This window comes from Molothrus ater, chromosome 2, assembly GCF_012460135.2.
Source record: "Molothrus ater isolate BHLD 08-10-18 breed brown headed cowbird chromosome 2, BPBGC_Mater_1.1, whole genome shotgun sequence".
Lineage (NCBI taxonomy): Eukaryota > Metazoa > Chordata > Aves > Passeriformes > Icteridae > Molothrus > Molothrus ater.
The window spans coordinates 2,025,589-2,052,287 of record NC_050479.2 but is presented as its reverse complement, the minus strand read 5'-3'; the positions used below and the strand labels follow the sequence as shown (position 1 = coordinate 2,052,287).

Sequence of the window (26,699 nt, the reverse complement as noted above, 5' to 3'; positions counted from 1 at the left end):
GATCTGGTTTCTGCTAATGATTTTCCCCATGGACCTTGCTCATAAAAACAGAAATTGCTTTATGAATCATAGAATCAGAGAAGAAAATGATGGGTTAGGTCATCCTGCCCTTCTCTCTGACAGTGCAGCAGGATTTCTTTTCAGAAAAAAACCCCTTCATTTTGAAAATAAGCATTTATTCAGAAGTGGGGAATAAAAATGCTCAGTTCAAAAGAGGTTTTAAAAATCCATAATGAAAGCAGGGGAGGAAGAGCCAGGTTTTTAAGTACCTTGGCTCTCTTTATGAGCTGTGACAATTTGAGAAGTTTTCTCTGGGTAGGCACAGACAGGAATCCAATGGGACAAAAAGGAAAATGTGGAATTCCCACAAAGGGGAATTTATCACCGTTTGGAGGGCAAATTTAGACGTGCTGCTGGCCAAAGAGCTGGACATCCCAACAACCATGGACGATGGGATGTACAGGAACACAGTGTCCACAGGCCTTTGTGCAGAGCAAAGGTGGCCCTGTGACACTGCTATTGTCACCTCTTGTCACCTCCACACATCCCAGAGAGCCCAAAAGCCACAGAATCCCAGGAAGGTTGGAAGAGCCCCTCAGGATCACCTTCAGCACCACCAGCATCACCCCAATCCCTGTCCCCAAGGGCCACATCCAGACTCCTCTGGGGCAATTCCAGTGACTCCAAACCTCCCTGCACAGCTCAGCCCAAGGCCTGATCACTCTGCCAGGGAAAAATTGTTTCTAATCCCTAATCTGAACTTCCCCTGGCCCCTTGCACTTATTGGAATCCAGGCTGTCTGAGAACCATCAAAACCATGAAGGAAACGAATCAAAAATGGTTGTTGGGGTTGGTTTTAGGAAATTAATCAAAAGCTGTTGTTGGAGTTGGTTTTGGAGCTCAGCAGGTTTGTCTAGATCTCTGGTGAGCCAGGAGAAAACATCTCGGCCTGTTTGGAATTCCTTCAGCCCAAGTGACTGAGTGAGTCATGGAGCTGGGGGAATGTTCCCACATATCCATTCCTGAAAGGAAACCACTCAAATCCAGCAGGTTTTGTTTTGATTCCCATCCCAATCCAAGAAGGCTGAAATCCTTCTAAATCCCTTCAGTCCATGGCAGGCCTGGTTTGACAGGGCTCACCACAGATCCATCAAAGGAATGCAGGGAAAAAATGTCGGAGTGGGCATGGCTGTGATGTGGAAATCTTGGTGAGAAGTCAAATCTGAGGACTTTGAAGCCCACTTAAAAATGAAGGGAGCAAAACAGAATCATTGGAAAAGCTGGGAGAGCTGGGGGTGTTGGGCCTGGGGAGGAGAAGGCTCCAGGGAGAGCTCAGAGGTTCTAAAAGGAAAGGAGAAGGATTTTTATGCAGGCAGAGAGTGACAGGAAAAGGGGAATGGTTTTAAAGAGATGGCAGCTTGGATGGGGTTTTGGGAAGGAATTCCTCCCTCAGGGGGTGGTGAGGCCTTGGGAGAGGTGTCCCAGAGCAGCTGGGGCTGCCCCAGATCCCTGGCAGTGCCCAAGGCCAGGCTGGACACTGGGGCTGGAGCAGCCTGGGACAGTGGGAGGTGTCCCTGCCATGGCAGGGGTGGCTCTGGGTGATCCCTAAAACCCCTCCCAACCCAAACCACTCTGGGATTCTGGGATTCTCTGGCTGCTTTTCTGTTTGAACCTGTGATTTCTTCTCCCCTCTGAGCACTTTTCCCATCCTTTTCCCAATCCACACCAGACAAACATCACACCATGGCTGTTGTGGTTTTGGCCCATCCCATTCCTGGCCTGGTGCATTGTCCTGTGAACTTGGAAAAATCCCTTGGAGACCTGGATTTTGCCTCAGTCCCTCTCCCTTTGGCAGTGCCAGGACCCAGGGAATGGCTGCCAGTGCCAGAGGGCAGGGCTGGATGGGGTCTTGGCAATGAGGAATTGTTCCCTGGCAGGGTGGGCAGGGCTGGCATGGAATTCCATCCCTGGATCCCTGGCAGTGCCCAAGGCCAGGTTGGACACTGGGCTTGGAGCAGCCTGGGACAGTGGGAGGTGTCCCTGCCATGGCAGGGGTGGAGCTGGATGAGCTTTAATCCCTTCCACCCTATACCACTCCATGATCCCACACTCCCTTTGTGCCGTGTCATGAATGACTCAGCAATAACAAAGCTGTGAATTCCTGCTGGGGGGAGCCCAACCTCTCCTGGTGAGATGCCTCAAACCTCCCTCACTGTGCAGTTCATTTGCCTAAACCATGGGATATGAATTCCAGGGAAGCCTTTGCATGCATTTGGGTCAGGCAGATCCCAGCGCTGCTTCCGTGTGGATCCAATCTCCACTTCCTCCTTAAAATGCAGAATCTCATTAAATATTAACTCTTCTCCCAACTGAAGAATTGATTTCCAGCAGAAGGTTTGCCTGCAGGAGGATTTGGTTTCAAGCAGATGCATATTAAAAGAACTAAAGTTTATTCATTGTCTGCAACCCGTGAGCATGCCCAGGTAATTGAATATGCAAATCTGGAATTTGCATACGCAAATACCTTTTTTATGTGCGCAGCTGCCTGGTTCACTGAGGATATTTTTCAGGGACAATTCAACCACAATTTAAATAAAAAAACTCAAACAACAAACCAAAGAAATAAGAATAAATAAATAAGAAGCCTTACTCTGACAGGGTATGTGTTTTAAGGCCTGTCCTCAAATCCAAAAAATATATCAGATTTTTCCACTAAAAACATGGATCATGATGCAACTCAGGTAAGGGAAGGCTCCAGAAGAAAACCTGAGTTTTCTAAACTATTTTAGCTGAAGGATGAAACATTTCTTTCCTGGTTAAGCAGCCTCAAGCTGTGAGTCTCATTCCCTGCAGGGTGTTTGAGTGCTGCTGCTCTGTTCTCCCGGGACAATTCCACTTAAGCAACATCCAGAACTTCTGCCAAGAGTGTGGGAGGGGTGCAAGAAACTCATCCTAAACCTCAATTTACATTTTGATAACAATATGCAAATGCCCTGTTGGGGTGGTGACTGAGGCCAAAGATTGCCTCTGATGAGCAGAGGGATGGAGCAGCTCTGCTGGGAGGAAAGGCTGGCACAGCTGGGATTGTTCACCTGCACAGGAGAAGCTTTGGGCTGAGCTCAGGGTGGCCTTGCAGGGCCTGCAGGAGCCCCAGGAAAGCTGGAGAGAGACAATTTCCAGGGGATGCAGGGACAGCACCCAGGGAATGGCTGCCAGTGCCAGAGGGCAGGGCTGGGTGGGATCTTGGCAATGAGGAATTGTTCCCTGGCAGGGTGGGCAGGGCTGGCATGGAATTCCATCCCTGGATCCCTGGCAGTGCCCAAGGCCAGGCTGGACACTGGGGCTGGAGCAGCCTGGGACCATGGAAGCTGTCTGGGGTGGAATGAAATGATCTTTAAGATCCCTTCCACCCCAAACCATTCCCTGATTCTGTGATGTCTCCTTGCACATCTGCTCCACCCTCACTCCATTTCACTCAGACAGAACTGGAGTTCTGCTGCCCTCAGCACCTGAACAACACAACCCCTGTGTGCAGGGCCTGGGCATTCCCTGGGAACATCAAATCCTTCAGTTCCTCCTGGTGCTTTAGTCTTTTAAAAAAGGGAAGAGAGAAAGAGAGAGAAAGAGAGAGAAAGAAGGAAGGAGGAAAGGGAAGGAAGGAAGGAAGGAAGGAAGGAAGGAAGGAAGGAAGGAAGGAAGGAAGGAAGGAAGGAAGGAAGGAAGGAAGGAAGGAAGGAAGGAAGGAAGGAAGGAAGGAAGGAAGGAAGGAAGGAAGGAAGGAAGGAAGGAAGGAAGGAAGGAAGGAAGGAAGGAAGGAAGGAAGGAAGGAAGGAAGGAAGGAAGGAAGGAAGGAAGGAAGGAAGGAAGGAAGGAAGGAAGGAAGGAAGGAAGGAAGGAAGGAAGGAAGGAAGGAAGGAAGGAAGGAAGGAAGGAAGGAAGGAAGGAAGGAAGGAAGGAAGGAAGGAAGGAAGGAAGGAAGGAAAAGAGGGAAAGAGAGAGAAAGAAAGAAAGAAAGAAAGAAAGAAAGAAAGAAAGAAAGAAAGAAAGAAAGAAAGAAAGAAAAAGAAAGCAAAGAAAGATTTGCTGTCTGTGCAGATCAATGGTTTCACCCAAGCTGTCCCAGAGGTGAGGCTCAGGGAACTCCAGGAAGCAGCAAACCATGGCATTTATTCCTGTTTGAAGGGTTTGATCAATGCCATATTGGTTTGCAATGCTTTAAAATGCCCTTAACGTTTGAAAAGCAAGAAATGATGTGCCAGGTACTGCTGCCCACCTTTTCCCAGCATCCCTTCAGTCAGCTCTTGGGTTTGGGCCAAGCCAGGCCTGGCTGGGCATTTCAGAAATGCAAGTCACTGGTTGAGCTGGACACTTCAGGAAGGCAGGATAAAAACCATTTGAAAGCTTCAAACATTCCCATTTCTCCACATGCTGCTGGATTTGGTGTGGATGGGGATGAGCCCCTCCATTAAATCAGTTTATCCCACTGGGAATTCTGCCCTGAGCTCACTTACTTCGGGGTTCCCGAGGTCCATCCACGGTGATCTTGATGGCTCTGTGGTACGTGGCTACCTGGGGAGGGTTTGTGAAGACTGTGATAGTCAGGGTGAAGCTTTTCCCTGCAACAGGAAAAGGGAAAATGTTCGTGAGAAAAAAAAAAAAAGTAATAGAAATAGGTCTGTAAATAAGGATAAATTTCAATAGAAATTTCAATAGAAATGTGAAAATTAAATAGAAATAGCTCTATAAATATGGCCAAATTTCAATAGAAATGTAAAAAATTGAATAGAAATAGGTCTATAAATAAGGATAAATTTCAATAGAAATTTCAACAGAAATTTGAAAATTAAATAGAAATAGCTCTATAAATATGGCCAAATTTCAATAGAAATTTCAATAGAAATGTGAAAATTAAATAGAAATAAGTCTATAAATAAGGCTACATTTCAAAAGAAATTTCAACAGAAATGTAAAAATGAAATAGCAATAGGTCTGTAAATATGGCCAAATTTCAATAGAAATTTCAATAGAAATGTGAAAATTAAATAGAAATAGTCTATAAATAAGGCTACATTTCAAAAGAAATTTCAATAGAAATGTAAGAATGAAATAGAAATAGCTCTATTAAAAAGGCTGTATTTTAATAGACATTTCAAGAGAAATTTCAATAGAAAGGTAAATAGAATGCTAAATGGAATATTTATATTCTATTTATACAGATATTTTAAATATTTTAAAATATTTATATATTTTATAAATACAAATGTAAAAATGAAATAGAAATAGCTCTATAAATATGGCCAAATTTAAAGAGAAATTTCAATAGAAATTTCAATAGGATATTAAATAGAAATGTAAAAATTAAATCCTTGAGGGTTGAGAAAAGCAAACTCCTTGTTTCTGGTAGAGCTCGAACACCCTGCAAGGCACTGAAAGGTTTTATGGGGTGTAGAATGCTGGTGCTGGATTCATTCCCTCCATGGCAACTGCTCAAAGCTTTCGGGGAAACAAAATTAATTTCTATTTAAATCATCTACACTCTGTTTGTAACAAAAAAAGGCGGTTACCCCTAAGAGTCGGGGTTTATCTGATATTCCTGACTCTGGTGAGTTACCTGGGCTTTCTAAAGGCACTTGGTTCAGGGAGGTTGGGAAATCATGGGTGGCTTTTCCAAAACTGCCACGGGAATCTGAGCAGCAGCACTTGTTCAAACCACAGAGGAGTGGGTGCTCAGATCCCCCAGGCAGGCTGCAAAAGCCCCACGCTGTGGCTGAGGCCAGCAGGAGATCAATTCCAGCTCTGAAAATCAGCTGCTGCTGCAATGCCAAGAAAGAAGGGAATGGAAAAAATAAATAAAAAAAAAAAATCCCTACAGCTCGTCCACAGAGAATTAAAACATTTTATGAAGCCACAGCAGAGGACAAGGCTCAGTTTCTCTATTATTCAGCAAGAAAATTGTGAAGGCCTTTTCCAAGTTGTGCTGTGCACAGCATGGCTCTGTTTTGGGAAAAGTTCTGCTACCCTGCTGGAACTCTGGTTGCTGAGAAATCCAGACTTTCTGTGCTGCCAGGCACTGATCCCCAAGAGAATTTGACCTGAGGTCATGGAGAAGCTTCCAAAATTCAAGAATAAAACAGAGATTTTAGGTGTGGAGTTTGAATAGAAGTGTGTGATATCACAGGGGGGAAACTCAGAGTTTAAGGGTTTAGAATACAGGAATAGAGAGAAAGCAAGATGGAGGGTTTAGGGTGGAGGCTGCTCCTTCTTCTTCACCTTCTTCTCCATGGGTTTGGGTGGTTTTGTGTCATTGGATAAAAAAGTCCCCATTGCAGGCACGGGTGGTTGGGTATTGGGTTAAAAGTGAAAATAATTGAGGTGTCATTTGTTAATTGGACAGTTTACCCTTCAAAGGCCTTGGAGAGAGAGACAGGGCTCCATTTTTAGTTTGTTGGAGTGAAGTGCTGCAGAACTCAGGGTTTGTGAGGCTGTGACAGAGATAAGAACTGATAAACATCTGAGTGCCAACAAGAAATACCCTCTCACACATTTAATCACAACCTTGGCGAAGAAAAGAAGATAAAACTGAACACTATCCCTGCATTTACTCCTGGCATTTGTGAAAGAGCAGAAATAACATTCTGCACCTTTGAGAAGACCTCAGCTGATGGTGTTGGCCTTGGCAGCAGTAAAAACATTGCCTGGCAGCAGCTGCAGCATCTTTGTCTCTGCAGCAGGGGACTCGGGGCTGGCAGGGACCTCTGGGGCCAGCCAGAGACACTGGGGACACCACCCCGAGAGGGGAACCAGGAATTGCTGGGAGGAAATTGAGGCTCTTCCTCCCTCGCCCTCATTGCAGCACCTGGCTCCAGCCCCACTGAGGAGCTTCTTCCCTTCCACACAATTTTATTGTTTGCTTCAGTTATGTCTTATCAATAGGGCTAAATTTCAATAGAAATGTGAAAATGAAATAGAAATAACTCTATAAATATGGCCAAATTTCAGTAGAAATTTCAATAGAAATGTGAAAATCAAATAGAAATAGGTCCATAAATATGGCCAAATTTCAATAGAAATTTCAATAGAAATATGAAAATGAAATAGAAATAGGTCTATAAATATGGCCAAATTTCAATAGAAATGTAAAAACTCAATAGAAATCACTCTATAAATATGGCCAAATTTCAATAGAAATGTAAAAACTCAATAGAAATAACTCCATAAATATGGCCAAATTTCAATAGAAATGTCAATAGAAATGTGAAAATGAAATAGAAATAGCTCTATAAACATGGCCAAATTTCAATAGAAATGTAAAAATGAAATAGAAATAGCTCTATAAATATGGCCAAATTTCAATAGAAATTTCAATAGAAATTTCAATAGAAATATGAAAATGAAATAGAAATAGGTCTATAAATATGGCCAAATTTCAATAGAAAGGTGAAAATGAAATAGAAATAGCTCTATAAATAAGGCTAAATTTCAATAGGAATTTCTATAGAAAGGTAAATAGAATGTTAAATAGAATATTAAATACAAATGTAAAAATTAAATAGAAATAGGTCAATAAATAAGACCCAATTTCAATAGAAATGTAAAAATGAAATAGAAATAGCTTTATAAATAGGGCCAAATTTCAACAGAAATCTCAATAGAAATTTAAAAATGAAATAGAAGTTGCTCTATAAATATGGCCAAATTTCAACAGAAATTTTAATAGGAATGTAAATAGGATGGTAAACATAAGTTTAAAAATTAAATAGAAATAGCTCCATGAACGGGATTAAATTTCAGTAGAAATTTCAATAGGAATTTCAATAGGAATGTAAGTAGGATATTAAATAGAAATGTAAAAATTAAATAGAAATGGCTCTATATATAAGGCCAAATTTCAATAGAAATTTCAATAGAAATGTAAAAATTAAATAGAAATTGCTCTATAAATAAAGCTAAATTTAAATAGAATATTAAATAGAAATGTAAAATGGACAGAGATCTTCCTCCTTTCCAAAATATAATTCCCTGTATCACTAAATACAACACTTAGACCACTAAAACAGAGAGAGAATTTTAAAATCTACTTTATTTATTGGACTAATCTGCACTATTTCCATCTGACTTCCAGTTTGGGCTCTGACACCTGCTGCTCTGCTAGAACACATAGTCCATTTATTTTGTCAGAAGGTTCTGGAGAAGTTTCTAGATAGAAAATAAACGCAGGAAAAAACCCCAACAAGAGTGAAACGCAGTGAAATGTGACTGTGATTTCAGTCTACAAAACCAGATTAAAGAAGAAGAGAAAGGAACCCACAGGGATCATCTAGTCCAGCACTCAAGTGAATGGCCTGGACAGGGATTTTCCTCCTTTCCAAAATGTAATTCCCTGTAACACTAAGCACAACACCTAGACCACTGAAACAGAGAAAGAATTTAAAAATATACTTTATTTACTGGGCTAATCTGCAGTATTTCCATCTGGCTTCCAGTTTGGGGATTTTTTTGTCAACTGCTCTGCTAGAACACGGCGTCAATTCATTTCTTTAGAAGGTTCTGGAGAGGTTTCTATGTAGAAAATAAATGCAGGGGAAACCCCAAGAACAGTGGAGCAAAATGTGGCCGTAATTCCAGTCTACAAGACCAGAATAAAGAAGATGATTTTGTTTTTTTAAAACAATTTTTTCCAGAACAGACTCGACCAAGCCTGTGTGGGCGTGTGACACGGGCTGGCAGAGCAGGAGGACACTTGGGTCACTCCTTGTGCTCATGAACCACATCCTGGTTAACCACAGCCCCATGAACCATAAACCTGGGTCACTGCTGCTCACCAGCAATTCCACCTGGCTTTTATTCCCTGCTCCTTCTGTCCCCTTTCCATCCAGCTTGATTCAGTGGTTTTATCACTCCTGAATTATTCATCATTTATGGGGCTGGTTAACAAGGGTTGGATTGGAGGGATTGGGAGTTAAATGTGGGGTTTGTGGGTATTCCTGGTTTGGGATGACAGCATGGCCATAAACATCTCCTGGGTTTTATGTGTTATGGTACCGATTTTATTTCTAACAACACTTGCATAATACACCCAGGGTGTCTGCACAGACAGATTGCCCAAAACTGAGTCAGGCACAGAGGACCTGACCTCACTGGTGACTGGAAAAAGGGACCAAAAACCCCCGAAAGTCATCCTGAAACTCTGGCCTTGGGCTCTTGGGCTCTTGACTCTCTTGTTTGGGTGCCTCCAAAAGTCACACTGAACATGTCACAGCAGTCCCAGCAAACCAGCAGCATGAGCTAACATCAAAATCCAAGAGCCTCTGGGTTCAACATTCCCATAAATTGATGGAAAACCACCCAGAAATGAGCTCAGGGCTGTGTGGATGGAAGCCAATCATTCTGGGCTCATCATGGGAGTCTTTGATGAGGATGAAAGGGGTTTTGGGGTGTAAGAGCCACTTCAGACCCTGTTTCTCTCTAGAGCTATCCCTGGTGGCTCCTGATACAGGCACCTGATGGGCACAAGGATGGAATTCCCCAGAGGTGGGACAGGGTTTGACTTTGGAAATCCTTTCCACAGACATCAAGGTCTCAAATGTGTGAGGGCACAGCCCAGGATTCACGGCTCCAATCAGCTTTTCCCTCCAAACCAGGCTAGGAAAAAATCTCTTGGGAAAGTTTGTTATTGCAAGAGGTGTAAGGTCAGAGCCCTTCCAGAAAAAGCAATGGGAACAGGAGCAGTCCTGGTTGGAATACAAAGCTGAGGCTGGAAATGTTACCTGGACACTCTCTTGGGGGGTTTGGTAGAGACTGGACTTCAAAAGTGCCTTCAAGTGTCACTGATTTGGGAGCTGAAGTCATGGAATTCCAGAATCCCTGGGGCTGGCCCAGCCCCGCCAGCCCATGCAGTGCCAGCTGTGCCCCATGGGCACCTTGTCCCCAGCCCAGAGCACTCAGTGCCACCTGCAGGGGACACCTGCAGGGATGGGGACTCCATCAATCTCAGATGGATTCTGAGTTGTCCCCACATTTATAGGAGGTCCCTTGAGACTGGGCAAAACTGAGAGAACTTTAGAGAACAAAGCACGAAGTTCAAGAGGGAACGGCCTCAGGCTGGGCCAGGGCAGGCTCAGCTTGGACAGCAGCAGCAATTTGCCCATGGAAAGGGAGCTCAGGCCTTGGCAGGGGCTGCCCAGGGAGCTTTGCAGTGCCCAGCCCTGCAGGTGTCCCCTGCAGGTGGCACTGAGTGCTCTGGGCTGGGGACAAGGTGCCCATGGGGCACAGCTGGCACTGCATGGGCTGGCAGGGCTGGGCCAGCCCCAGGGATTCTGGAATTCTCTGCTGTTGTCCCTTCAATCCAGGCCTCTCCATCATTCCATGATTGACCTCCAAGATCAAAGCCTCTGCCTGTGCCCTGCTCTGAAATCCAGGAATTTGGAGCCCCATTCCAGGTCCATCCCCCTCCAGCAGGATCCCAGTGGTCTCCAGGACCTCCCTGCAGAGCTCTAGAGGGAGCAAGAGGCGCGTGAGCCCTTGGGAATGTCTGGGAGGAACCAAGGGGAGAACACGAATCCTGGGTGACACCACGGTCACATGAAGCTCCTGTGTCCTGCCTGAGTCACCCCTGAGTGCTGTCACCATCAGCTGGGGCTGCAGGGGGGAGGAACACTTCTAATAAAAGTGGCTGCATGGGCAGAGGGAAAAGGGAGTGAGAAGTGTTGGGAAAAGAGACAGAATCTCTAATTAATCTCTGATTAATCTCCAATCTGCAGATACACTGCAGGCTAGTCCAGTCAATAAAGTCTATTTTTTAATTCTCTCTCAGTTTTAGTGGTCTAGGTGTTGTATTTAGTATTTAGTGTATTTAATGATACAGGAGATTATATTTTGGAAAGAAGGAAGATCCCTGTCCAGACCCCAGATCCCTGTCCTTGAACCTCTCTATTTTTAATATTCTATTTTGATCCTTTGCAAAAGCCACTGAATCCATGGATAAAGGGTCACCCACAGGGAACAGGAAAAAATGGAGTGAAACCTTCAGAAATTTGGCTCTGGAGGAGGGAGAAAAAGGCAAAGAGATGAGGTTGGTGTCATCACTGCCTTTTACTTTTGGGCTTTGTTCTAATAAACCTTTGTGCTGTTAAATTTGGTTTGGTTGTTTGGGGTTTTTTTCTTTCTCTTTTTAAAAAATCATTACAGTAAATTATTAAAGAAAAAGAAGGGGAAAAAAAGAAGGAAAGCAGCCAAGAATGTCTGTGCTGACAAGGACAAAAGACATAGGTGGAAAACTATGAAATGTAAGGCCCAAATGCAACTCAAATGACATTAGAGACATTTCTATTCTATTAAGGAGAGAATTCCAGGTTCTAGGGAGAAACAGGATGATTTTATTTTGGAGGTCTTTTTATCCATTTTCTACCTTTTAGCCCCTTTGAACCACTACTAAACCACACTAAATGATCAATTTCCCCCATTTTTCTGGCTCCTCCCAGCATCTCCGTGGCTCTCAGCATTGAAGCCTCTCCAGGATGTCACCCACACATTCCATATCCATTTCCAAACGTCACCTCCCAGACACTGGGGCCAATTTTTTGCTGGTTCTTATCTCTGAGCCCTCCAAATCAGATCAATAAGTTGAGAATCACTTGACCCTTCATGAATTAACAGCTGCTCATCCTGGGAGTAAAAGGGTTTTTTGCAGGTGTTCAAAGCCTGCACGAAGCAAAATTCTCTGCTCAGGTTGTGGCTTTTTTCTGCAGCCACCAGTTTGTTTGGCACAGAATAAAATTTTGCCTCTGATGTTTGATCTGGTGCTGTTTCATCAGAAGAAAAAAAACCAAAACCAACAAAATACAAAACTGAAACTGCAGCTGGAGCAAGAGGCATAAAAAAAAAAAAAGAAAAAAAAGAACATGATTTGTTTACCAGCAGCACCACAGATGCCACTGGATTTAAATATGAAATAAAGCTGTTATTCACCTCAGCTCTAGAGGATTTGTAAATTTGTAAATTGTCACCACCGCAGACCAACGGTCCAAACACCCAAATGAGGCTGGTGGCCGAAAAAGAATCCACCAGGGAGAGCTTAGAGCCTTTTCCAGGGCCTAAAGGAGCTCCAAAACAGCTGGAGAGGGACTTGGGCCAAGGGATGGAGGGGCAGGAATGGTTTGGGATGGAGGAGGGCAGGGTTAGATGGGATTTTGGGAAGGAATTCCTCCCTGTGAGAGGGGGGCACAGAACAGTTGTGGCTGTTGCATCCCTGGCAGTGTCCAAGGCCAGCTTGGAGCACCCTGGGACAGTGGCAGATGCCCCTGGGTGACTCTGGAGGTCCTTTCCAACACAAACCATTCCCTGACTCCAAGAGAAGTAAATCAGTGGCAGGGGGAAATGGAGATGTTTGTGTATTTTATGGGGTTTTTTTTTCAGGTTTAAGCACGTGTCAAACTGGAAATTTGGGAAATACAGCCCCTTCCCTCCTGCCAAAGCAGGATAAACCTGACCTTGGGAGCGTTTCAGTGGCAGATGGGACAGTGGCAGATGTCCCTGACCATGGCACTAGGTGATTTTTAAGGTCCTTCCCAACCCAAACCATTCCATAACTCCAAGAACTGCCCATGTGAATCGGTCACAGGGGGAAATGGAGCTGTTTGTGTATTTCATGGGATTTTTTTCAGGTTTAAGCACGTGTCAAACTGGAAATTTGGGAGATTCACCTCCTTCCCTCCTGCCAAAGTAGGATAAACCTGACCTTGGGAGCATTTCTCACTCCAGGAAGCTCTCTCAGTGTTTACACAGCAGCTCCTTACCCAGATGAAATCTCCAGAGCTCTAAATCAAGAAATGTTTTGTTCTGGATTTCTACAGGACTAAAAGGGGTCCTGCTGCAAACTGCAACCCCCAGGAATATTGGAATTTTTTGTCACAATAAAGGTGGAAAAGCAGCTCATTCCTACAGGAACATGGCTGGCCCTGGATTTCCCTTTTCCTTTCCTTCCCAACTCCCAAATCCTGATATTTTTACAGTCTTTTTGGGAAAGTAGCTCATTCCTACACGAACATGGCTTTTCCATTTCCTTTCCTACACAGTTCCAAAATCCTGATTTTTTAAATTCAATAAGGTTGAAAAAGCAGCGTTTTCCTGCAGGGACATGGTTGGTGCTGGATTTCTACCTTTTCCTTTCCTCTCCAACTCCCAAATCCCAATTTTTTTCATAGTAAAGGTAGGAAAGTGGCTCATCCCTGCAGGGACATGGCTGGTCCTGGCTTTTCCCTTTTCCTTTCCTCTCCAACTCCCAAATCCTGATTTTTTTTCCACAATAAAGCTGGAAAAGCAGCTCATCCCTGCAGGGACATGGCTGGTCCTGGCTTTTCCCCTTCCCTTTCCTCCCTAGCTCCCTGCAGCACTCCAGACATGCCCTTCACACTCTTTTCCTCCCTTTCTCCACATTTTTTCCTGGCTAAAAATTCCAATTCTGGCCTGGAAAGCAGCAGAGCTGCTGTGACATTCCCAGAAGGCTTTGTCTTGGGGTGGAATCCTTTCAATTCTTTTGGTGAAATCAAAATAACAGCGCTCAGCCAAAATGCACCAATTATTTTGGCACTTTTAACCTCAGGCAACACAGGAATTACATTGAGCAACCCAAATTACATCACTGAAATCAAGGAATAGAGACATTGCCAGGCTCAGCAGGCACCCAGATTGAATTTGAGCTTATCTGGGTGATAAGGGAAGTCCCTGTCACTCTTGGGGAGATTTTCCCTGATCATTTGCTTCTTTCAGAAGTCAAAAATATCATCCTGAGCTGCAGACATGAAATATTGACCCAGGCAGATGTGGGAGCTGCTACTACTCTCAGTGTTATTTTCCATTTGTTTGTTATTTCCATTATTTGTTGTTTTCCCATTGGTTGCTATTATTTTTGCTTGTTATATATCCATTTGTTTATTTCCATTATTTCTGGCTGTTCAAATCAATATAACCCAGGCCCTGAGTTTTGCTGCTACCTGGGATTTCAATTCCTTGGAGGAGAGGTGAAAAGGCTCCCAAAAATATTTGGGAAGAGTCTCAGGGAGATGCAGGTTCCATGGAAAGAGAAAAATCAGCATGGGCAGGAGGCTGGGGCTGCTACCTGGGGTAGCAAGGGATGAAAAGACTCTGGGGGATCCTCAGAGGAGTTTTAAGTGGATGCCAGGATACCAAAAAAGCACAAATATCTTGGGAAGCTCCCCTGGAGGAGTCTGGGGCTGCTGCCTGAAATCTCAGCTCCCTCAAGGAGGTGGGAGGGAGGTTCCAAAATCCCTTTTCCCCTCTTTTCTTGCGCTGCAGTGGCACCAACAATCCAACCCTTCCCTCAGAGAAAGGATGGGACGAGCACCCAGCATGCCAAAAGGTGCCAGTGCCAATTTCAAACCACATTTCTGCCCCAGTGCTGCTTTTTGTCCCTCCCTGGAGCAGGCAGCACCTTCAGCATCTCACCTGGAGCCCTCAGAAGCTCCCCCAGGCACAACAGGCTGGGAAACCTCGCAAGGGTGGCACTGAGCTCACTGAAACAGCCACAGTTTTCCTGTCTTTGGGGGGTTTTTTTTGGGGAGGGGAGATGTTTACACTGAAATGTGACAATTTGTGTGCAGCCAGTTTCACTTCTGTGCCGCTGAGGGGTTTCACTTCCCCAGGCCCTGGGCTGGGGTGGTGACACCATCCTGCCCTGCCAGCCTGGCACGTGTGGAAAAGGACAGCTGGTGGCACCTGATGGCACTTCTGTCCTCCAGCAGCTTGGATGTGATGGGAATTCCTTGGAAAAGTTAATGGATTTCACATCAAACAGGAGTTTCACAGCTGAATTCCTGCTCTCCCTCTGCCAGGCTGCTGCTTCTGCCACCTTGGTGTGATTTCTCCTGTCAATGTGCACAAGCAGAGAGGCCACAAAAGCTCAGTTTGTGCTTAGAGAATGAAAATATGTGGCTGTTGAGTTGCATGGGTAGGAAAGGGTTGTGGCCATTGATCAGGGAGGAGCTGAAGTAGGAAAATACCTGAGAATCTGGGAGAGGTTGGAAATAAAAGAGGCCATAAAAAAGAGGAGGCCTATGAAGGGAGCGTGTCCTACAAGAGAATCCCAGAATGGTTTGGGGTGGAGGAACCTTAAAGATCATCTCACCCCACCTCCTGCCATGGCAGGGACACCTCCCACTGTCCCAGGCTGCTCCAGCCCCAGTGTCCAACCTGGCCTTGGGCACTGCCAGGGATGCAGGGGCAGCCCCAGCTGCTCTGGGCACCCTGTGCCAGGGCCTGCCCACCCTGCCAGGGAGGAAATTGTTCCTAATATCAGATCTAAACCTGTAATTTTTCAGTGTGAAGCCATTCCCTGGGTGCTGTCCCTGCATCCCCTGGAAATTGTCTCTCTCCAGCTTTCCTGGGGCTCCTGCAGGCCCTGCAAGGCCACCCTGAGCTCAGCCCAAAGCTTCTCCTGTGCAGGTGAACAATCCCAGCTGTGCCAGCCTTTCCTCCCAGCAGAGCTGCTCCATCCCTCTGCCCATCCTGGAGCCTCCTCTGGGCTCTCTGCAGCAGCTCCAGCTCCTCCCTGGGCTGGGCCCAGGCCTGGGGCAGCTCTGCAGGTGGGGAATCACCTGAGACAGGGGCACAGGGGCACCAAGGGTGACACCCAGGAGCTGACACAGCCACCAGTCACCTCTGGCAGCCCCAAACATTGACCCCCAGGAATGCCCTGGGTGCTGATGGCCAATTCCAGAGTGGGTTTCCAGCTCTAGGAGGAATTTGGCTGCCAGGAGCCTCATTTGTGGCTCAGCACGCTGAGCTCCTGCGGAAATCCCGGTTTTGGGGCTTTGTGGTGGCTCCTGGGGATGTGTCTGTGCACCAGAGTGACACCAACCTCTGCTGAACGGGATTTTTATCCTCAAAAACAACCTCAGTGACCTGTTGGAGCTGAATTTTTGTGGTGGGATGCTGCCTGAGACTGCCAGCCTGCAGATCAAGTTTCCAAAATGGATTAAAACACGAAATGCACGGAGCAGGGAGGGGGCAAGGAAGAACACTGAATGGAAAAGCCAAGCAGCCTCTACCTCTGAGTGGAGCTGCTGCAGTAACCAGCAGAAAATTCTGATGAATTTGGGTGGGGACAATAATTACAGCCCAGCAGGAATGAAGGGCTTGGGGTGCCTGGCCCCTGCACAAGTGGCAGCACAAGGAGGTCTCAGCTGCAGCCCTTAGAAACAATAACTGTTCTTAAAATATCTGAAGGCTTGAATTAGAGATACTCAGTTTCCACAAACATCATGGTTGAGCACACACATTTGGACAGAATGGAGTTATTTTTTTCCCCAAAAATGGCTCTAATGGAAGTTTCTGATGCTTCTGTGCATGGGGTCCCCAAAACCTGAATCTTTGTTTCCAAGCTGTGATCTAAATATCAGGGAATTTTGGGTTTTTTTCCTCAAAATAATTTTTGTTTTAAATAAAGTGCTCTTCTGGGGCAGAGCTTGGGCTGCTTGCAGAGTGCTCAGAAATGAGCTGACCTCCACAAAGTGCATCCCACAAACTGTCCTGACTGCTGTCTCACTGCTGAGGAGTTCAGGGAAAGGGAAAAACAGGAAGAGCAGGTGGAAAGGACAGTTCAGGATGAAATGGCTCGACTGCAAAGCTTCTCCCACCTTCTCACTGAAAATGCCTTGGGATCCTTAAGCTTAATGATAGTCCTGAGCCCAGCTTTAATTTCAGACCATTCATCAGCTTTTTGAGGTAGAAATTATCGCCCAGACTTTATAGGGATGACAGAGACATGGAGAGGTTAAGGCCCAGGTTCACGAGCGGATTTATCCCTCTGAAGTGGGATTAAATCCCAAATTACAGCTCTCAGCTCTCCCCTTCCCCCAGCCCAGGGGGATTTCTGGGGAAATCCCTGAAAAACAACCCCAAAGCCTTGAGACCTCAGCCCAGGCCCTCAGGAGGGGCAGCTGGCCTTGACCTGCAGCCTCTGTCCCCTCCACTCTTCTCCAAGGAATGGAGAGAGACAATTTCCAGGGGATGGAGAGACAGGACATAGGGAATAGCTTCAAACTGAGACAAGGAAGGCTTCTATTGGATATTAGGAAGGAATTGTTCCCTGTGATGTTAATGAGGGACTGGGATAGAATTCCCAGAGCTGTGGCTGCCCCTGGATCCCTGGCAGTGCCCAAGGCCAGGCTGGACACTGGGGCTGGAGCAGCCTGGGACAGTGGGAGGTGTCCCTGCCATGGCAGGGGTGGCACTGGGTGATCCCTAAAACCCCTCCCAACCCACACCATTCAGGGATTCTGGGATTCTCTGGCTGCTTTTCTGTTTGAACCTGTGATTTCTTCTCCCCTCTGAGCACTTTTCCCATCCTTTGCCCAATCCTCACACCAGGCAAACATCACACCATGGCTGTTGTGGTTTTGGCCCATCCCATTCCTGGCCTGGTGCATTGTCCTGTGAACTTGGAAAAATCCCTTGGAGACCTGGATTTTGCCTCAGTCCCTCTCCCTTTGGCAGTGCCAGGACCCAGGGAATGGCTGCCAGTGCCAGAGGGCAGAGATGGATGGGATCTTGGGAAAAAATCCTTCCCTGGGAAGGTGGGGATGACCAGAGCATCTGTGGCTACTCCTGCATTCCTGGCAGTGCCCAGGGCCAGGCTGGATGTGATTCTGAACAACCTAGGACAGGAAAAATTGTCCCTGCACATGGCAGCAGGGTTGGAATGAGGTGATCTTTATGGTGCCTTCCTTCCCACCCCATTCCATGGTTCCATGGCAGGAGCTGGGAACAAACCCTGGGCACGGCTGCAGGCAGAGGCTGCAGCTGCAGGGAGCAGGGAAGGTGTGGATTCCCTGGAAGAGCAACAACGCCCAGTCTGAGCAGGAAAGTCAAGGAACCCTACCACCACCAACAGGGCTGTTCCTGCAGTGAGGAGTTCAAAGAGTCACAGAATTCACAGAATTCCCAGAATGACCAGGTTGGAAGAGACTTCCAAGACCATCGAGTCCAGCCCAGCCCCAACCCCTCAACTCAACCCTGGCACCCAGTGCCACATCCAGGCTTTGTTAAACACACCCAGGCATGGGGACTCCACCACCTCCCCGGGCAGCCATTCCAGAACTTTCTCAGCCTTGCTGGAAAAACCTTTTCCCTGCTGTCCAGCCTGGATTTCCCTTGGTGCAGCTCGAGGCTGTGTGCTCTGGGTGTGTCAGTGCTGCTGGAGAAAGAGCCCAGGGCCAGCTGAGCCCAGGCACCTTTCAGGAGCTGTGCAGAGTGAGGAGGGCAGCCCTGAATTGCACCTGAAGCAGATCAGATCAATCCCAACCTGAGCATTTCCCCAGGAGCTCTCTGAGCCCAGCAGCTGCCCTGGGGCTGTTTCCTCAGAGCTGATTTGCTTGGAGCAAGGAGTCTCTGTGCTGCCATCCCACTAATGCAGCTCCCATCGATCCCAGAGCTCGGAAAAGCCCCGGGGTCACTCGATGGATATCTGGGAGGGGGATAAGCTGCCATTACCGACCTGGAAGCTGCCAACTTCCAGCTCTGTGCCCTTGGAGGTGAGCAGGGCTTTGTGCACTAAGTCCAGCCTGTGGAAAATTTGTGGCTTTGCCAAAGCTTTTCCTTCAGTTCCTCCCTAAATTTCAGGGAACTGATGTGAGCACACAGGTCCAAGCACCGCCCTGCTGGAGAGCTCTGATGGCACTGAGCCCTCCAGGCAGCTCCTTCCCTCTCCAGAAACTCCTCCCCACACACCTTCAGTGGGAAAAGGCAACAGGAATTTAGGAATTTAGGGATTTAGGATCCTTCCTTGCATCATTTTCTGAGCCCCAGACCTGCCCTGGTGCTAAAGGTTTGCACAGAATTCCCACCGTGTGCCCAGAGGCTGCAGCTCTCCAAGGGGACTCCCAGAAATATCATCCAGAGATGAATGGAATAATGATTTGGAGAGGCTGGGAAAACTCTGTGGGCATAATTTGGTGGGAAAAACACTGGGGAGCAGGATGGGGGCAAAAAAGGTGGAGAGATGCAGCGTTAAGATAATAAAAAATTATTTAAAAAGTCTATTTTTAATACTTTTTCCTGCTCCTAAAGAGTTTTTGGAAGGGAACAGAGACTGATTCAGCCAGATGAGGGTTTATGCACATGACTGTGCTGGAAAAGACTCTCCTGACAGCGATTGTGAGCCACTGATTTGCAGCATCCTCACTCCTGCTCAAGTTCTCTGGCCAACCCTAAGCCTGATTTATCTCCCAGCAGGATTTTATTTTGGTGACAAAATAGCAGCTCTTATTGGAGTTGGGATATGGGGACACACACACCCACAAAAATCAGTATTTTTTGACCAGAACTCCAGGAGTTCTGATGGGTGGCACCAAAAACCAAACAGCAAAATAAAAACCAATTTGAAAACAAATATAAAACCAACAAGAGAAAAGCTGCAGGGCAAACAGATCTCTCGAAACTATGTAACCTTTTCATCTAGAGAGGTACTTTGTTTTCCCTAAACAACATTCTGGCAAGCCCTTTTATCAGGGCAAAAAAAAAAAAATTTGGGAAAACGCTCCGAGCGTGGCGTCTGCCTCATCCTCGCCGCTGCAAAAATGTGCAAGCGGGGCTGAGCAGAACCAAAAAATAGATTTATTGTTATTGGACTGAGGGCAGTGGTTCAGCACTTGGCATGGCCCCTGTTTACAGCAGGAATGCTCCCGGAGACAGGAAGCTCTCCGAGCCCTCTGCCGTTATTTTTCTCCTGTTGACGCGCTCGGAGCGGGAGTTTATTTGCCCCGATGAAATTTTTAGTAACGAGGCAGAGAGGGGTTTTGGGGAGCTGGCAGAGCCATTGTAGGCATGCTCAGCCTCAGTCCCTCAGGGATGTTTTTGGGGAGTCCAAGCCCTGTGAGCAGCAGCATCATGCATGGGGTTAATTTCACAGTCGTGGATTCCCAGATCCGGCTGCTCGGAGCGAGGGAGCTCCTTGGGCACTGGGAAAAGCTTCTCCCCTCCTTTCCTCCTGGCACTGAGGTTTCCAGACCTTTGGAGGCCTGGGTTTGCTGCTCAGCCTCATCCTAGAAAATGTTTTTTGGGTGTCCAACCCCCATATAGAGCAGCATCATCCATGGGGTTAATTCCTCAATCAGGAATTCCTAAATCCGGCTGCTCAGAGCAAGCCCAAGGCACCTCAGCTACTGGGAAAGGATTTTCCTCTCTTCTCCTGCCACCACATCCCTGCTGAGGTTTTTATCCCTTTGGAGGGCTGGGTTTGCTGCTCAGCCTCATCCTAGAAAATGTTTTTTGGGAGTCCAACCCCCATACAGAGCAGCATCATCCATGGGGATAATTCATACACACCTGGCTGCTCGGATCAAGCCCAAGGCACCTTGGGCACTGGGAAGGGGTTTTCCCCTTTTCCTGCCACTACATCCCTGCTGAGGTTTTTATCCCTTTGGAGGGCTGGGTTTGCTGCTCATCCTCATCCCTCATGATGGTTTTTGGAAGTCCAACTCCCATACAGAGCAGCATCATCCATGGGGTTAATTCCTCAATCAGGAATTTCTGAATCCAGCTGCTCAGAGCAAGCCCAAGGCACCCTGGGCACTGGGAAAGGATTTTCCTCTCTTCTCCTGCCACCACATCCCTGCTGAGGTTTTCATCCCTTTGGAGGGCTGGGTTTGCTGCTCAGCCTCATCCCAGAGAATGTTTTTTGGGAGTCCAAGCCCTGTGAGGAGCAGCATCATCCATGGGGTTAATTCCTGAATTGGAAATTCATATCCCTGGCTGCTCGGAGTGAGAGTGCCCAAGGAACCCTGGGCACTGGGAGAGGCTTTTCCTCTCCCTTCTCCTGCCAACACATCCCTGCCAAGCGCCAGCCTGGATGGTTTTTGGGAGTCCAGCCCTTGTGAGGAGCAGCACCATCCATGGGTTAATTCCACAACTGGAGATGTGCACAACCCAAGCTGCTCAGAGCAAGCCCAAAGCACCCCGGGCACTGGGAAAGGCTTTTCCTCTCCTTCCTTCCCTCCTTCCATTACTTCCCTGCCAAGGTTTCCATCCCCTTGCAGGGCTGGGTTTGCTGCTCAGCCTCACTGGGATTGCATGGAAATCTTGGCTCAAATTAATGATGCAACCAAGCCACCCTAAATCACTTCAAAAGAAATGTATCACTCCTGGCCACTGGTTTTTAGGGGAAAATTCACCATTCAGAACAGAATGGAGGGGGAAGAGTCCTTGGAGAAGAGTCATGGAAGCACAAAGAGCCCCTTCCTTTCACTGAGTCATGAAATCATGGAAGGGTTTGGGATTGGAGGCAACAATAAAGCTCATCCAGTTCCCTGGGCAGTGACAGCTTCCACTGTCCCAGGCTGCTCCAACCTGGCCTTGGACACTTCCAGGGATCCAGGGGCAGCCACAGCTTCTCTGGGAAATCCATTCCAGCCTCTCCCCACCCTCATGGGGAAGACTTTCTTCCCAATATCCAAAGAAAATTCCAATTCCCATTCCCTTCCACTGGCTGTAGCATCCTTCAAATGCCACATCCTTATCAATCCAAACTCCAACTAAATATTTGATTTTAAACTCTGTCAATTGACCCTTTTTTTCCCTGTTGATTGCTGATGGATTTCTCCTATTTTCATCCCATCTGGCAAACTCTGCTTGTTGTGACTCCAGGATCTGATCCCACGTCCCCTGCAGCATTCCAAAGGCTTGGATCAGAACCTGGACGCCTGCTTAATACTGGTTTTACGACCCTGCTGAAGGGCAGCATCCTCTGTTTTGCACATACTTTTATAATTTTGAGTGCATTTCAGTCAAAAAAATAAAATCCATTTCAACCAAGTGCTCAAATAACGCAGCCTGCACAGAAGGAGCAAAATTCTGGCTTGGGAAGACCAATAAAAATAATTGGATTTGGAATCCTGGCCAGTAATTTTTGGAGTTTGAGTTATTTTTGAGATTTTTGTCTTAGAGTGATTTTTTTTTTTCCTCCTGGGAATGATATCCAGAGGGAAGAGTCTTGAGGGCAGAAATTGTGTTTAGTAAAATCTCTTGTGTTCTACAAAGCTACACCTGCTTTGGCTCCATGGAAATAGAAAAATACCACAAAATTTACTCCAATTCCTCTAATCCTGGGGAAATATCTGTATGGATTTAATTTTCCATCCTTTCCAAGGTGCAGTTTTTAAAACTCTCCTGGAGCTGCAACTCTCAGGTTTAGATTGAGATCTCCTGCAGCAAGCCAAGACACTTCTCCATTAGCTACTCTTAGGATAACCCATTAATAATCATTTTCATCTGGAAAACATGTTTATTTGCTGGGATTTTTGGAATCTTACATCCTCCAAAGAAGATAGGAACCGGGATTAATGATTCCATGAGGAAAATATGTCATGTTCCCCAAGCCACAGAGCTTTCCCTCTCCAAAATAACTATTTATTTTTCATTTTAGCCAATGAACTTCTACAATGACAGGCTTTTTGCATCAGATCCATTTCATCAGAGTGACCTAAACCGGTTCTTTATCCCCTAAAAAAACAGGGATACGTTGCAGCAGGAGCAGTTGGAAGCTCGGAATGTTCGCGAAAAAGGAGGGCGAAAAATCAAGATTAATTTTGTTTTAAGCAGGTAATCAGGCCAAGGGGGGAAGCTGAGATTGGCTGGAGTTTTAAAAGGACATTTTTCTTCCCGAAATGACTCCCGAGCCAGACGGGCAGGTTTGCCCAGCAGCATTCTCCAGCTGAGGGCTGAGGAATCGGAGCCTTGGATCCCAGCCAAATCCAATGGAAATCCCTTTGGTTGAGGAAGAAAAAGCCAAATTGGTTTTCTACCACATCTCCGGGTTTTGGGTGACCTGTGACAGTCTCACTTCTATTTTTGGTGTGAAGAAAACCAAATGTTTTGGGTTTTTAGCTCTAAGCAAGGCTGAGCAGCATGGGGCAAACTCAGTGTTGGGCACAGAACGAGGCTGAAACTTTGGCTGATATTTGGTGCTAAATAGTGATGAGGGGAAATCAGCCCCCAGATCAGGGGGATTCACTGTGACCCCCCCAAAATCAGGAGGAAAACATGGAAAATAATCTTTGATACAGACTGTCTTGCTGCATTCCATGGAAGAAATTGAAATGATTTATGAAGTGTGTCAAGAATGGGAATTTCCTCCTCGGAAGGGACAGAGCTGTGGCTGCTGAGGGGATTTTAATGGGGATTCGATGATCACCACTCAAAACCATTCCTGATTCTCCATCAGGGATTTAGAGCGAGGATTTTCAATCCCCCGAGGGACAGAAGGAGCCTCCACCGTGGCCTGAACCGAGGTGAACTCTCAGTCCCTGCTCGCACAACGCCCCTGGCACTGCATTATCACCGGTGGCACTGAGCTGATCCCAGCTCAAATATTCCACAGCAAACAAAGTCGGGGTTCATTTTCCTGCAGCCAAGTATCAAAGGCAGCAGAGCCCTTTGAAGCAGCCACCTTCTGCTGCAGGCTTTGTGCAAATGCCGCAGAACAGCAGCTCCCAAATCCCGCACAAAGGCAAACAATCCCCACCTTTGGAAAACAATCCCCTGGCGGAGGAGTAAACAAAAGCATCCATTAGTCACCGCCCCAAAGATGGGCAGGTGAGGATGTTGAACCTGGGAGCCTGACTAAGAGCACGCAGCGTTCCCACATCCCTCCACTTAAAGGATCCTCAGCACCTGGCTCTGGATAGCACACCTGGAAAGCCCAGGTTGGCGTGTGAGCGGCTAAAGGAGCAGGGAAAGGGTTCCCTGCTCCCAAGAAATAGGGCCTGCTGTGTCCCAGCCGCTGGATTTTGACCTTGAGGCTCCCCCAGTTGCCTGTTATGATTTCCAGCCTCATTACCATGGCCAGGAACTGAACTACAGGTTTGTTTTTATGAGCTTCTCCAGCACTCTGCCAGCTATTCATTTGAATCTTCTAAACAGTCAGCTCTGAATCATAATGCAAATTCCATTTACTGAAAAGGTGGTACCTTTAATATTCCAAATGACCACGTTTAATGACTGATACTTTTAGACATTACAGCATCTCTCATGTTTTCAGTAAATGGATATAATTTGCTCTGCATTACCCTATTATTATTCCTCGCTGGCATTACAAGGCGACGTTCTCAGCTGCGGGTGTTTTCCATTTGAAGGCGGCCCAAACAACACAATTTGAGAGGCAGCTGCCTCTGTACCCTCAGCTAAAAACGCTGCAGGACCCAGAGGAAAACTGGATGGGGATTTTATTCCTAAAATGTATTTAGTGCTCCGTCAGGGCCGCGCTGCTGCGGCGTTGTGGCGCTGTTTGTGTTGGAGGGGTGTCCACGGGTGCTTTTCACTTCAAAGGAGAGGAAAGGCTGTTGTGTATAATCAGGAGAACTTCCTTGCTCTCCAGCCTGACACATCTCCCGTTTGGAATAAAAGCCAGAAGTGGGTCAGCTTTGGGACTCTCCTGGAAATCAGGAATCCCTGTGTGGGACCAGGTCATGGCTCGGGTGTCACATGGGAACAGAGGGAAGGGAAAGTGGTGAGGAAGGGGCAGCAGCCCCTGACTTCTGAGGGAGACCAGAGCACAAATTGCTCCAAAATGAGACCTCCTGAAGTTCAGGAGGTGCTGCCCTGTCGCTAAATTGCCCTGGAATAATGCTGGAATACCGCAATGCCCCATTCCAATTTTGGAGACAAATTAAAGAGAAGGAAAATACATAATAAAACACCACCTGAATTCATATTGGAAATGTGACGGATTTTCATCCCTGACCTTAAAAAAAAGAGAAGCTGCTCCTCCTCCTGAGCTTTTTCTGAGCCCCAGCTCGCTGGCTTCTCTTTGGGGGTTTGACCCAACCTCCCTGAAGTCCCCTCACCATTCCATTAGTTTATTTTAAGTGCTTCTCTTGGAATTGATGTGATTTAGGATTAAGGAGTGAAGTTTTAAAGGATATCCTGCTGATTATTTTGGGACGAAGCTTTGTGCACCTGCCCACTCACGGGCGACACGTCAGGTGCTATTGGCAGCTTCCTAATATTTTTATGTAGTCCACTCTAAGTCAGCTTCAACTCTAATTTGTTATTTATGCTCCAAAAGCCTTTTTATTTCTACCAGTAACTACTGATTGTAGCAGAAATAAATCAGAGTTTGAACCCCTCTGCCCTGCCTGGTCTCTCCATATTGCAGGAGACATCAACTGCTGTGACTGTTGAATTTTGAGAGGAAAAAAGGTCAGAGAAAGAGCCTTCAGCAGGTCAGGAACCTGCAAAATTTTTACATCTAAATGGGAATTATTTTCATTTTTAGCCTGACTCTCTCTGTTGCAAAACTCAGCTTTTGCAGAGAGTGCTGGGAGCCCCGAGATGACCAAAAGCTGAAAATTCTCATTTTAAACTGAAAATCTGCCACTTAAACCTAACCACGGCTAACATCGTGCTGCCTAAATTAGCAAGGGCGGCTTCCACAGTCAACATACCACTCTCTGGGTGGGTTGGGGGTTTTGATATTTTGTTTCCCGATGGGATTTCACTGCTTAAAAATCAGCGCGACGCGGAAAACCAGGCGGAAACGCGGAAACCCATCCCGCGCCTTTGGGACGGAACTGTGCTGGATTTTCCAGCGTTCCCTGGTGGATAACAACTCCCAGCTCCTGTCCAGGGGCAGGAGATGGAGATGCTGGAGCTGGAGCCCCCCGTACCTCTGCCGCTCCTGCCCACGAAGCGCAGGTCGTTGAAGCGCGCCACCTGGTTCTTCATGGCGGCCGTGGCGTTGCGCAGCTCCGCCGAGTAATTCTCGTCATTCCCGGCCATCACCGTCACCAGGGTCCCGTCGGGGACGTCCCCCAGGGCCACCACCTGCGCCGGCAAGAGCAGAACCCTCAGTTCACTTTGTTTCATTGAGAGGTCAAAGCAGGGGGAAGAAGCCGCGGTGAAAATCTGGGTGGGCCAAGCGGGCGTTGGGAATCATTCCTGGTCTGCTGGGATGGGAATTCTCTCCTTCCCCCAAGTGTTGGCGCCTTTGTTATTCTCTAATCAAGGATTTTCAAATTGATTAGAGAATTTGAGCTCTGAAATGATAAATTCCACACCTGCACGCTGCTAAATGGTAGCGTGGTGGTTGATTTGTTGCTGCACTAAAGCGTTTTCCAACCTGGATAAAAAATTCTTTTCCCCTGGAGAAAAAATTCCAGGGGAACTCCAGGAAATTTCCTGGAGAACCAAAGCTCTTAAGATACTGAGTTTTTAAAATATCATTATATTACCATAAATTATATTCTTTAAAATATCATTATATTACCATAACTTATATTCTTTAAAATGCGCCTTTTTACTCCTCATTGTGGATTTCTATCATTTTAAACCTGATTTTTCCCAGCGGTGGGAAATTTTTCTTCCTTGATGCACCTCCGAAACACCCAGCAGGATGTGAAATGAAAAAATGCTCTGAGATGAAAAATACAGAAAATGAGCTTTCCAAAGTCTCTGTAATTGTCAGTAAATAAATTCAAGCAGCAGCGCTCGATGGTTTGATTTATATCAGGAGCTCTTAACAGAGCTGCCCAAGCAGAAATCCAGAGCAAGGCCGTGGAAAATCAGGCCTCAATCAAATGTTTAATCCCAATTTACTGAACAATTTCTTTCTTTCCTTCAGGAGCATAAAGCAAATAATTTTCAGGCCTCACCCTCGAGTGGATAGATGGAAATCATGACCTGAACTAAGG

General features: G+C 46.6%; 1 protein-coding gene across 6 annotated transcripts in view; it reads right to left on the bottom strand.

Annotated features, from left to right (window-relative positions):
- RUNX1 (RUNX family transcription factor 1) overlaps nucleotides 1-26,699 on the bottom strand; it is a 178,419-nt gene that overhangs the window by 57,039 nt on the left and 94,681 nt on the right. For all 6 annotated transcript variants that reach the window (XM_036383532.2, XM_036383564.2, XM_036383542.2 and 3 more), the window contains 2 exons: nucleotides 25,677-25,833; nucleotides 4,512-4,616 (listed from right to left, as the gene is read on the bottom strand). In XM_036383532.2, the coding sequence (XP_036239425.1) occupies nucleotides 4,512-4,616; nucleotides 25,677-25,833 (262 nt within the window). The remainder of the gene's footprint in view (nucleotides 1-4,511; nucleotides 4,617-25,676; nucleotides 25,834-26,699) is intronic.